Source organism: Phragmites australis, chromosome 7 (genome assembly GCF_958298935.1).
Source record: "Phragmites australis chromosome 7, lpPhrAust1.1, whole genome shotgun sequence".
NCBI lineage: Eukaryota > Viridiplantae > Streptophyta > Magnoliopsida > Poales > Poaceae > Phragmites > Phragmites australis.
The window spans coordinates 9384329-9398335 of NC_084927.1; the positions used below are offsets into that span (position 1 = coordinate 9384329).

Sequence of the window (14007 nt, forward strand, 5' to 3'; positions counted from 1 at the left end):
AATGAGGATGGGACATGGCAGAAATTGATTAGAAAAAATATTTGGGTAATAAAACTATTGCTCAAGTGGCTAAAAAACTGGTGATTCATAGTTCTGGTCAGGATTAATGAATGTCAAAGATCTATTCCTAAGCTTTGGGAATTTTTTATTAAAGAGTGACACTCAAATTAGATTCTGGGAAGATAAAATGGCTAGGGACATCCACTTTAAAAGAGCAATACCTAACTTTATACAACATTGTCTATAGAAAGCAACAGTCTATTTCGGAAGTTCTTCATTATGATCCTCCTAATGTATCTTTTCGTAGAACTTTGGTGGGAGATAAGTTACAGGCATGGCATGATCTAGTAGATAAAATTGTTGATATTGATTTATCTGAGGAGCCTGACTTGTTTATATGGTCTTTACACCAAAATGATCATTTCTCTGTACAGTCAATGTATAGGGCAATGCTAGATAGCTACATAATATACAACAACTGATACTTATGGAAATTGAAGCTTTTGTTGAAAATCAATATTTTCATGTAGTTGCAACTCAGGGGTGATTTTAACTAAAGATAATTTATTAAGAAGAAATTGATATAGGAATGAAAAGTGTTGTTTTTGTAGTTGCAATGAAACTATTCAGCATCTTTTCTTTGATTGTAATTTTGCAAAGTACATTTGGAGAATAGTTCTAGTATCTTTTGGATTAGCTCCTCCTATTAGTGTATCCAACATGTTTGGTTCATGGTTAAGTGGAATAAATATGGGCTTAAAGAAACAAATTTTGGTGGGAGTCGTAGCTATTTTGTTGGGCAATTTGGTTTAGCCAGAATGATATGGTTTTTGATAAGGCAAACATATTTACTACTACGCAGGTTGTCTATAGGCCTTCACACGGGATTCGTTTCTAGGCACTACTTCAAAGGAAGGTGGACAACCAAGAGAATATGAGGGCAAGATGTTGTCAATTAGAGATCACAACGATGGACATCTTCACCAAGTTTGGGTGGAGGTTTAGCAATAGATTAAGTGTCTAAAATAAGTATTTCCTATTTTTTAAACTTCCTAGTACCTTATGGTGTTTCCTTCCTAGGTGGAGTTTACCTTTTGGGTATGACTTTTGTAATAATGATAGGCCGAATACATTTTATGTTGTAGAGGTCGGGATAATTTCATTGGTTAGATGAAATAAAACTCCCTTCATCTTAAAAAAAGTATGACACTGATTTAACAAGAATGAAAAATTAGAATTAGAATTATAAGAAATGGAGCAACGGGTTGGGTCAGAGCTAGGTGGAGTGAGAATGCACCCAACCTAAAACCTGAGACATCAAACCCAGTCCGCTCCTGAAATTCTTACCTAGTGCAAAACCACCCCCGACCTCGGCCCCGACGGGTACACGAGACCTGATGGAGGATCCAAAATCTGATGGTGGTGCGGGCCGCCAACCTTAGGTGAGGAGAAGCCGAGGAGGGGGAGGCGCCACACAAGAGCCACACAGGGGAGGGGGAGGAGTGGCCGCTCTGGTCCTTGTTTGAATCAGGGCCTATGGGGCACCCGCAGGTGCAAATTAAGTCCCAGCCCCAGAATCGACCCAAATCGGGGCCCTGACCCGACAGCCACATGGGAAAATTTCTAGCCCCGTCAGGTCTGAAACCGGTGGGCCCCTGACCCAACCCAGCCCACTACCGTCATTACTGACATCTCTAATCGCCCACTGCTATAAGAAACAACGCCTTCCTGAGAAAACCAGTAAATAGCTAGCCTTCTCCAATTAACAGGACTGGATTTTATCACCATAAAGCCAAGATCAGAGGTACCAAACAGCTATGAAAAATTAACCACAGAGAAAAGATTGAACATCACCCAAAATGGAACCAAGCAAAACCAGGACGAGAATCAATTTACAAAATGAGGTCAGTTGCCATACACATCCCCTTACATAGTGCAGATTTCTGAACTCTGTAAGCCCAAATAACAAGTTTATAAAATAACAGCTGGTACAGAATAGGTTAAGTTAATATTTTGAACATTTTGCCACCCAAAAGGCTGAAACGGCTAGCAATCTCCATCTGCGAACTTATTCCATCCAGTTCACACCAGTCTTCTCAAGTATACCTTTTCCACCACTGAATGAGAAAGGAACAAGGAAAGGAAACAAGTCAACATCAATCTACCATGTATGACGGGCATGTCGATTCAAAGTACCAACTTCGTCGTCGTGGAACTTGTGAAATGTTCAGTAATCATTACAAACATTCCAGGAGTTAAACAAGGAAAAACACGGAACAGCATTGTTAGAGATCTGCTATAATAGTTAGTTTATGCTACGCTACTGCAGATGAGTGGGAAAGTACAAGTGAAATGACTGCTCAAGCTCTTGTATGAATAAGCAACCGGAACATACTCCCTCCAGTATTGTGAACGTTCTTGAAGGCGACGGACCAAGGCTGGGGTCGCCGGAGACACTTTGTTGGCTTTCCTGGAAGCGGAGATGCGCCACGACTGTTCCGGATCCGGCACACCAGCCGGTCCGAAACGCTAGCGGCAAACTCCAATGTTTCTGGTGAAACCTCAAGGCAAAATGTCAGTCTGGGTGTTCCGGCCGGAGTTGGCCCGGTCTGCATGATCTCCATCAACGAAGCAATTTCTTCTAGCTGCTCGCATGGCGGGGTTCTCGGATGACGAGATCGTGCGAGCCGAAGATGGTGCCGGTGAGGAAGAAGATGTGTTGCTGGCCAAACGAATTGTCACGGCTGTGGTAAAGCAGATCAGATTCCTCAGTCCTTCAGATCCGGATCGATCTCAAGCGCCTGATGATGCAGACTGGGTGCATGCTCCACGGCCACCGACTCGGACATCGGCACCTCGGCTGTCTGCGACATCTCAGCCGCAAGGACACCGCGGGAGGAGCCGGGGCTGGCTCATGAGACCTTGGAAAGGTCCTCTGCCTAAAGCCCGCCCCCCACCTGTGGTGGCTCTTGGGGAGTTCCTGACGGCCGCCCTCTAAACAACGAGCACAGAAGCGATGACGGTGGCAACCTCCCAGAAGATCCAACCGGGAGCAATGACTTAAAGGCTCCTGATCAGAAACCTCCGCGCAAACGAAACAGGAAGGAAATTCTGGGCGCAATTTGGGGAAGACAATCAGGCAATCGCAAAGGAAGAAATTGGAAAGATATATTCGCGGGCATTTGGGAAAGGCAGCTCTCAAATCTTTCCATCTCACGTGCCGATTTACATCCTTCTGCCAACACCAGGGTCGGTCTCCAACTCTGAAACATACACCCAAATTCTCATATGCGCTAGCGCTCATGTCTAGCCGCGGCGGCGAAAGCTCAGCCGGTCCGACGAACAATGCTCCCTGGGGTGCGCAAGGAAGGATCAACCAAGGCTATAGCTAATCAGATAATGAACGAAAGTATTTCAGTGATAGAAGTCTTATATAGATATCATATGACAGAATCATGCATATAGAGATGTTATAAACAATTCTGAGACAGCCCCAAAAAGGGAATTTAGAGATATCATCATATCAATATTTCGACTCATGGATTTGGCATAGTGAACATCTAGATGCAGTAATCCAATTAATATGACTGAATGGATTAGAAAGAAAGCAAAGTTTTTGTTTATCATAATTTATCAGACACCTTGGTTCAGAAACGCTCTGTACCAAGAACGATATGTTCAGAAAAGCTAACTGCACACCGCACACGTAAGGACTACTTGAAGCTTTAACGCCGGAAACATATCGTGTTTGTGGTTGACGTTTAGATTTTCGTCTTATGGCTGTTTGCAAAGGCAACGCCCGAAACGAAAAGAGTGTAGGGAACGGGCAGGCCATACCAGTCTAAAAAAAATTATACCGTATTTATTCAGAAAATCATACTAGTAGGAGATCATAAATCATTACTGCTTGACACGTAATGCAGCGGAAGAAAAGTTAGAGTAGACCAATCCAACGTCGTGCGCGTCAAAGTCCTCGAGCAGTTTCTCGATCAAAGCGCAGGTAGTCACGCTCCTTGATCAACTCCGAGCAGGTGGTCGCACTCCTCAACCAATCCCAAGCAGGTGGTCGTGCTCCTCAACTAAAATCCGAGCAGGTGGTCATGCTCCTCGAACAACTCTGAGCTGCTGGTCGTACTTCTCGATCAACTCCGAGCAGGTGATCGTGCTTCTCGACCAACTCCCATTCGACTCGCCGAGAAGATCAGCACCACAATAGCAGCAGTGCCTCTACGGTATCCACACGTACTGGGCACAAACGCTGAGCGTCAAACAGTATCCACACGTACTAGTAGGAGATCATAGATCGTTACTGCTTGACGCGCAATGCAGCGAAAGAAGAGTTGGAGTAGACCGATCTAACGTCGTGCGCGTCAAACTCCTTGAGCAGCTTCTCGATCAAATCCGCGACCAGTCCTGCGCAGGTGGTCACGCTCCTCGACCAACTCCGAGCAGGTGGTCGTGCTCCTCGACCAACCCCAAACAGGTGATCGTGCTCCTCAACTAAAATCCGAGCAGGTGGTCGTGCTCTTCGAACAACTCTGAGCTGGTGGTCGTACTCCTCGATCAACTCTGAGCAGATGGTCGTGCTCCTCGACCAACTCCTATTCGACTTGCCGAGAAGATCAGTGCCGCAATAGCAGTAGTGCCTCTATGGTATCCACACGTACTGGGAAGAAACGCCGAGCGTCGATGTGCTAGCCCGCACACACAGCTAGGATTTTGGGAGATCGTGTGGAGGGTTGCGGCTAGGGTTTCGGAGTGGCTCAACCTTGGCACACCCTACCCATGCATCTGCTTATATAGAGCTCGCCAATGGGCTCTCACGTTAGAAGCCCTTTAGGACTCTAGCTTCTCATGGATCACAATCCAATCAAAACCCATATATGAATCTAATTCGCATGTTTTGTTCTAACCCATTAAGTGTGTGATCCGTCAGATCATGTACAAACAGCTACGACTCGGAAACCCTTTCCAAACCGAATCAATAGCGGTCCCTAGCAGGATATGTTAACTCCCGAGTATACATAAAAGATCATATCGGCTAAACCTTAATATACACATGCACCGATCCCTTCGCCACACGATACCAGTCAAGCTCAAGGAGAGATACGTGCCACCCTTGTGATAGCCCAACTATTCACTTGATCAAATAGTGGATTCATCATGATTAACTGTTTAATCATATTAGCATAGTCATGCACTTTCTCAATCCAACTACCTCGAGGAGCTCAGAGATATCTCTCCTGTTATCAAGGAGGAGCAAATTCCATCTTGATCGCTCATACCCTATGACATGTTTCATGACAAACCCAAAAACTACCTTTTTGACTACCTATTTATGGAATAGCATTTGGCAGCCTCAAAGTATGCCACTACACATTCTGAAAATCAATGACGATATCAGGTCTGAGGATCCTGCAGGTATACTATTTGAGATAACAACTGATGGCATATCATAAATAACAATCCCAGTAGTATCTCAAGGTGGATCTATCCAACATCATGTTCTCTAACATAAATATCCACATTATTGACCCGGTATCTTTATACATATGATCCATGAAACTTGATCATCAATCAATACATGTGTTGGTCTTATGTATCATCACAATGATATGCGACCAGAGATCGACTAAGAATAACATCATGATATAAACAAAGAATTTCATGAACAAGTCGCATACTTGCCAATCAATATAAATGATAGTCATTCTTAGAATAACACATTATTTGATAGTACATGAACATAAACGTGTGATACAATCATCTCTATGATTGCCTCTAGGTCATATCACCTTCAAAGAGGTTGTTTCGTGCTTCATGAATTTTTCTGTAGTGGAAGTTGTTGCAATGAAAGAAAATACACGGAGACAATGAACAAGATTAAAAAATAGAAGAAAAAACTATCATATATCAAACAGAAATCATGGCAACACGCATGACATACCAAAATCTATTCACCTGTTTGCATCTACATAGCAATCAATATGGAAATAAGGAGAGGGAGGAGACAGTACCTCAGGGGAGAAGGTGCTCGATGGGAAGCAGCAAGACAGTACATCCTCGTCATCCCCTTTATTGGCGGTGACGGCAAGGGCATCGACCTCCTGGCTATGGCCGCCTCATCATTCATCGAGATCGGAGGCACCATGCAGCAGCTCAAAGCCTTTGTCGCGACTGACCGTGCGTTGATTGAAGTGAAAAGAGATGAATTGTCATATGGAAGGAGACATCTAGTATGGAAGGCATATAATATGTGATTGATAGTATGTTTGGAAAGAAAACGGGGTCCAACTTTGTACGGTGATCGTTAGATCAAGTCGGGTGGACGGTAGAGATCGTTTGGATCTGCTACAACTGATGGATTATATACAAATATAGATTTAGTATCAAACTTCTTTTTGGTTCACAATTTGTATTTCAGAATTGAGCTTCTGAACATAGCTTGCATGTCCATGTTTCTTACAACACTTTCATATCCTTGTATATATATGTTGAAACTATAGAATCTATCTAGGGTAGACCCGAGAGACTTCTAGCTTATCAATTGAATCAAAGACCTAGGACTCGATCTATACTGAGAGACAGAGAGACAGAGAGGAGAGGTAGAGGGACGAACCTGACACCTCCGGGGTAGATGACCCAGATGCCTCCATCATGTTCGTTGATGGAGTCTGCGCACGGGCAGCGACGGTCGGGGACGGTGTCGGTGTAGCCGTCGACGTGGTGGAGCAAGGCGGCGCGGCTGGTGGCTTCCCGTCACTGGCTGCACCCCTCTTAGATCGGATTAGGGTTAGGGTTTCGGTGGGGTGTACGGCTCAGTCGAACCTCGTGAAAAGAGCCGCCGGCCCCCACCTCTTTATATAGCGCAGGGTGACAGGGGCCCTCCAGCCATAGTGGGCTGGGCGCCCCCGATCAGGGTGCTGATCAAGGGCCCAACTGGGCTGTTGGGTCCAGTTAGGGTTAGAGATCAATCTAACAATCTCCCCCTTGATCTCATTCCATCTTTCATTTTTATATCATTTACTTTTGTTCATTCCATTACAGATTAGCGCATAGAGCATGTCTCATCGTCACGGTCAATTGCCGATAGATTTAACAGCTACAACACACCACTCTGTTCTGAAATAGATACTTAACTTTTGGGCCTTATTTTGTCCAGGAATTATAGGCTTTCCCTTAAACCCATGCCGGCTACATGTTCTCTGAACACGTTGGGTGGTAAGCCTTTTGTAAGCGGATCCGCGAGCATTTTTTGGGTACTTATATGCTCAAGACTTATGACATGATCCCGGACTTTATCTTTCACAACATAATACTTTATGTCAATGTGTTTGGCAGCACCACTTGACTTATTGTTGTGAGCATACTGTACTGCTGGATTATTATCGCAGTATAACTTAAGTGGTCTATAGATGTCGTCAACCACCTTCAAACCGGGTATGAACTTCTTTAGCCAGTTCACCTGCCCTGTTGCCTCATAACACGCTACAAACTCGGCATACATTGTGGACGATGTAGTGACGGTTTGTTTTGAGCTTTTCCATGAAATAGCTCCCCCTGCGAGAGTGAATACATATCCAGACGTGGATTTTCTATCATCTCCCGCATAATCAGAATCAGAATATCCCACTATATGGAGTGAATTTGATCTTCTATACGTCATCATGAGGCCTTTCGTTCCTTGCAAATAACGTAAGACTTTCTTTACTAATTTCCAGTGTTCTGTTCCAGGATTGCTCTGGAATCTGCCAAGTAACCCGGTAACAAATACCAAGTCAGGGCGCGTACATACTTGAGCATATTGTAAGCTTCCGACAGCTGAAGCATATGGAACCGTTTTCATTTGATCGATCTCATACTGGTTCCTGGGGCATTGAAAATCCCCATATCTGTCGCCCTTGACTATAGGAGCAGGTGAGGGACTACATTTGTGCATACTGAATTTCTTTAAGATCTTCTCTATGTATGCCTTTTGTGATAGTCCTAATACCCCTTTACTTCTATCTCGGTGAATCTCGATCCCTAGAACGAACGAAGCTTCACCAAGATCTTTCATATCAAATTTTGAGGACAAAAACTTCTTTGTCTCCAGTAGTAGACTGACATCACTACTAGCAAGTAAGATATCATCTACATACAGGACAAGGAAGATAAACTTCCTATTCTCAAACTTTGCATAGATACAATTGTCCTCTACATTCTCTTTAAACCCAAAATTCCTTATTGTCTGATCAAACTTCAAGTACCACTGTCTTGAAGCTTGTTTCAATCCATAAATGGATTTCTTTAGGCGGCATCCCATTCGTTCTTTTCCTTCCATGACAAATCCTTTCGGTTGTGCCATGTAAACATTTTCCTCCAAGTCCCCGTTGAGAAATGCCGTCTTTACATCCATCTGATGTAATTCTAAATCGTAATGTGCCACTAACGCCACTATGATTCTGAAGGAATCCTTACATGAGACTGGAGAAAAGGTCTCATTGTAATCAATCCCTTCTCTTTGCGTAAAGCCTTTTGCCACAAGTCGCGCTTTATATCTCTCTATATTCCCTTGGGAGTCAAGTTTGGTTTTGTAGACCCATTTACAGCCTACTGTTTTGGCTCCTTTAGGAATTATTTCCAAGTCCCAAACTTTATTGGCATTCATAGATTTCATTTCATCTTCCATGGCCTCAAGCCACTTTGATGAATGATCACTTCTCATGGCTTCTTCAAATGAGGTGGGATCATCCTCCATTTGAAATTCTTCAGTGTTGTACACTTCATAATCAGCAGGAATAGCTGATCTTCTAACTCTTTGAGACCTTCTAGGGGCCTCCACATTTGGCACATCTTCTGTTTGAGGCTGTTGTTGCTCCCCCTCATGTGTGGCAATAGGTTCTACAGGATCCTGAAGAACAGGTTCCTCATCGTCATTCATTATTGCTACAGGTGGAATAACAACAGGTGCTGGCACCACAGTATCTTGCACTGTCGGTGCAGCGACAGCAGGTAGTGAGAAAAATGGCTCATGAATCATCGGAGTGGGTGCATACACCCGCTTCTCTTCAAGGTCAATTTCTCGAGCTACCATGCTCCCCCTCATCATTTCATCCTCTAGGAAAACAGCGTGTCTCGTTTCTACAAACTTTGTATGTCTGTCTGGACAGTAGAAACAAAAACCTTTTGACTTTTCTGGGTAGCCAATGAAATGGCAACTTACTGTTTTGGGATCTAGTTTCCCAATGTTTGGGTTAAATACTTTAGCCTCAGCAGGACTCCCCCACACACGTAAGTGGTTTAGTGAGGGTACTCTTCCTGTCCACAACTCATACGGTGTTTTGGGCACCGACTTACTTGGTACTCTATTGAGAATATGAATGGCGGTTTTTAACGCCTCCATCCACAGGCTCAACGGTAAGGTGGAGTAACTTATCATACTGCGCACCATATCCATCAGGGCACGATTGCGCCTTTCAGCTACTCCATTCTGCTGAGGTTCGCCCGGTGTAGAATACTGGGCAACTATGCCATTCTCCTGTAAGAACCTTGCAAAAGGTCCAGGAACTTGGCCATATGGGGTATGCCGACCATAGTACTCCCCCCCACGGTCGGACCTGACTATCTTAATCTTTAAATTGTGTTGGTTTTCAACTTCTGCCTTAAATATCTTAAATTTATCCAATGCTTCTGTTCTTTCTTTGATTGGATAAATGTAGCCATAACGGGAGTAATCATCTGTGAATGTTATGAACGAATCATAACCATCCACACTCTTTACAGGAAACGGACCACATATGTCTGTATGAATAATCTGTAGAATTCCTGTGCTTCGTTTGGCATCTTTCTTAATTTTCTTTACATATTTTCCTTTTATGCATTCTCTGCATTGTTCTAAATCTGAGAACTCTAATGAAGGAAGAATATCATTCTTAACTAGTCTTTCTATTCTCCCCCTCGAAATATGGCCTAAACGACAGTGCCATAATTTCGACGACGCATCGTGAGTTCTCTTTCGTTTTCTGTTTACATCCGCAGACGAGGATACATTCTCATTGTCGCACGCAACGTTCCCACCATCGCATACAACATTCACATCATCACGTAGTGATAATAAATAAAGCTCATTTTGTAAGATAGCAAGACCAACACATGCATTATTAAATGTTATCTTACATTTGCCATTTCCAAAATAGCAATCATATCCATCATTGTCCAAGCATGAAACACTAATCAAGTTTCTCTGTAAAGAGGGAACATAAAGTACATCTCTAAGTAAAAGTGTGAAGCCATCAGCAAGCTCTAGAGAAAGATCGCCAACAGCTTCAACATCTGCTCGGACTCCATTTGCAACTTTAATGTGTCTTTCTCTTCTTTGCGTAGTCCTCGTCGAACGGAATCCCTGTAAAGAATTAGCAACATGAACAGTTGCACCTGAGTCAATCCACCAAGTAGATTTCGAATACTGTACATACAGAGATTCATTTATGAACGTAATAATGTTCTCACCTTTCTTTGCCATGATCATCTTTAAGAAATCGGGACAATCTTTCTTATAATGTCCCGTCTTCTTGCAATGGAGACATTGGTTTTTCTCCACTGTGAACTTATTCTGCTGAGGCTGATGTGGACCTTTTCCCTTTGACTTTGAGGAGGAGTTAGCATTATAATTCTTTTTCTTGTTGTCTTTTACATAATTGATAGTGCCACCATTGGCAGCTTTTATTCTCTCCTCCTCTTGCACACACATAGCCATGAGCCTCTCTATGTCCCACTTCTCGGGCTATATGTTGTAGTTGACAACAAAAGTGTCAAACTCTTTTGGCAAAGAAGCAAAAATCAGATGGATAAGGAACTCTTCCTTGAGAGCCAAATCCATTGGTTTCAGCTTGGATGCCAAATTGCTCATCCTTAGTATGTGCTCTCTTACGCCACCATTTCCAAAGTACCTCTCTGTCACCAGCTGCTTTATCAGCTGGGTAGCATATGTCTTTGAAGAGCCAGTGAACTGACTCTTTATTCTATCGAGGTACTCGGTGACCGTGTGATACTCTAGGATTGAGCCCAAAATTGCAGGCTCAATCGTGTTCTTTATCACAGCCAAACATTTCTTGTTGGCAGTGAACCACTTCCTATGCTCAAGGTGATAGGACATCTTTTGGGATTCAAAATCCCTCTCTTTAGTTGCCCAAGCGGCATCAGCCTCGTTTGTCTCCCTCACCGGTGCGACAGGTTCAGTGGGACACGGTGAGGTGACTACCCAGTCCACCTCAGCCAAGATGAAGGCCAGGTCTATCTTTTTCTTCCACTCCGTGTAGTTGTCACCTTTGAGAGTGGGGATCTCTTTGATACAACTCATCAAATTGTATCCGCCTGAAAACACAATTCATATACAGTGAGAACATAAATAATAACAACAATTGCATGCCTTGATTCCAACGTTGGTCAAAATTAAAACATACAACTGTTTATACATTAAATCTACATCACCGTTGGGCAGAAATAGAATTAATGCATGATTAAACTCATTATAATATTGCCATTAATCAACGTTGGTCAGAATAATAACAACATTATAATAAACATATCCATTTTTCAAAATTAAATTCTCCCATTGGTTCGAATTTAATAATGAAAATAAAATCTTTAAAAATATGCAGCGGAAAAAATGAACTCTTTTCATGAATTTTACCCACAGGGAAAAATTATTATTATTATTATTTTATTTATTTATTTATTTATTTTCTTTTTTTTTGAGCCAATTTGCATTTTCAATTCCTTTTCGGCCCAACCGGCTCGGCCCATCTCGGCACCCAGCCCGGCCCCTCTCTGTCGCGCGCGCGCACTACCTGCCCAGGCTGCAACGTGGGCCTGGGCCGGCAAAGTGCCGCGGCCGCGCGCCCCGCCTGGGCCGCAAAGCGGCCCGTTCAATCTCGGCCGTCCGCGCCGATCCGACGGTCGTCCGTCCGTATCACGCGAACAAAAACGGCGCTCGGCCGGCCACGGCCGAAACCCTAGCTCACTCGCCCCTCTCTCTTCTCTCTCTCTCAGCCGCAGTGGAGCACGAGCGAGCGAGCGAAGTCCGAGGACTCGGCGCCGTCGCCGGCCCTCTCGCCGGCGAGCGCGCTCCCCAGCGGGTGAGCGCGCCGCCGTCGAGCGGCCTGGCTGCGGCGCCCCTTTTGGCCAGAGCCCGGCGAGCAGCGCCCCGGCTCGGCCTTCTTCTCCCCTCGCGCCGGTGAGCCGCGCTACGGCGGTGTCAGCAACGGAGAGGTAAGCCTCCCCTTCCCCTTCTTCCCCTTCGATTTGCTTCTCTGCTACTCAGATTTAACCGTTTGGGAAATTTAGGGTTAGGGTTTCACTGTGCTAGGGTTAGGGATTTCACTGTTCTTCTTCCCCAGAGAGTCTCTACGGATTCTAGGGTTCGGCCTTGGGTGCCGAGCCCTCCTTCTCTTCTTTCTTTTACCCAATTAGGGTTAGGGTTACACCGAAACCCTCTGTTCTTCTTAGACCCGCACTGGATCTAACCTTCCACTTCCTTTTCTAATCGATTCTAGCCCCTGTCGTGATCTACACTAGCAACCGAGGCTCTGATACCATTGTTGAAACTATAGAATCTATCTAGGGTAGACCCGAGAGACTTCTAGCTTATCAATTGAATCAAAGACCTAGGACTCGATCTATACTGAGAGACAGAGAGACAGAGAGGAGAGGTAGAGGGACGAACCTGATACCTCCGGGGTAGATGACCCAGATGCCTCCATCACGTTCGTTGATGGAGTCTGCGCACGGGCAGCGACGGTCGGGGACGGTGTCGGTGTAGCCGTCGACGTGGTGGAGCAGGGCGGCGCGGCTGGTGGCTTCCCGTCACTGGCTGCGCCCCTCTTAGATCGGGTTAGGGTTAGGGTTTCGGTGGGGTGTACGGCTCAGTCGAACCTCGTGAAAAGAGCCGCCAGACCCCACCTCTTTATATAGCGCAGGGTGACAGGGGCCCTCCAGCCATAGTGGGCTGGGCGCCCCCGATCAGGGCGCTGATCAAGGGCCCAACTGGGCCGTTGGGTCCAGTTAGGGTTAGAGATCAATCTAACAATATATTGTAACTATATTATATATATGGAAAATTTAGTGTACGTGAAATTTTTGATTGTCACCATCTGTGTGAAGCAAGATATTATATTTTTCCTCAGTACAAAATATCTTTTTTTTTTGTATTTTCCAAAGCAACCAGTATATAATGTTGTGTGACTTATTGATTACCTGAAACAAAATTGAGATCCTACATGGTTAAGTTGAATACTTTGCTATGTTCAATTTCTTTATTTCACGTGAGTACTAGTGTCATCCCAGTTGACAAGTAAAGGACAGATCGGAAAATTATACTTCACTCAATCAGCTCTAATAACATTAATTAACTAGTTTTTAATAAGAAGCACACCAGCCTAGTATTGTGTTATGTCATTCTGTAACTACATGTTGCTGCACAAACTGGCATTGGTAACTCAACCATCTGAAATCACTACCTCAATACGATGCACTATTGTCATACGAACCACCTGATACTCACACAAACTATAACCTGCCCGTGTGCTGCAACGAAACTTAGTGATGCCATAAGTACTGAACTTGATTGGAAAAAAAAACTCAAAATGTGTCTCATACTCTGGTGCCATTCCTGCACTCCCAACACAACTACTTTGTTTTATGTCAACTTCACAACAAACCCTCACATTATTAAACTGCAAGCCCTTTCAATAAGTTATTCGAACTTAGTTTCATCACTGAGAGATCTTCGAGACGTGATGGAACATGGCTCAAAACGGTTCCAGATCCCCTGGGCACATTAATTCCAGGCGATGAAATGCTGATTAACATGAATTACAGACAATTTATGGTAGAAAATAAGTGCTATAGCTGGTCACATCAAGGGACAAAATCTTAATGGCGTAGTGAACTAAACTGTAGGACCATATTTCGGCTTACCTTATATGGTAGCTACCGGACTCAAGATCATCACCAACTGTTCTCATA

General features: G+C 44.2%; 1 protein-coding gene across 1 annotated transcript; it reads right to left on the reverse strand.

The window, feature by feature from the left end:
• Positions 1-10765: 10765 nt before the first annotated feature.
• LOC133925385 (uncharacterized) lies at positions 10766-12743 on the reverse strand. Its single transcript, XM_062371327.1, has 2 exons — positions 12707-12743; positions 10766-11355 (listed from the first exon to the last, which is right to left on the reverse strand). The coding sequence occupies exons 1-2, from the start codon at positions 12741-12743 to the stop codon at positions 10766-10768; spliced, it is 627 nt and encodes a 208-aa protein (XP_062227311.1).
• Between the last annotated feature and the right edge of the window lie 1264 nt (positions 12744-14007).

Coding starts and splice junctions, on each gene's coding strand:
- LOC133925385 (XM_062371327.1), bottom strand. CDS start 12,743: ATGGAGGCATCTGGGTCATCTACCCCGGAGGTATCAG. Junction 11,356..12,706: donor ATCTACCCCGGAGGTATCAG/GTTCGTCCCTCT, acceptor TTGTGTTTTCAG/GCGGATACAATTTGATGAGT.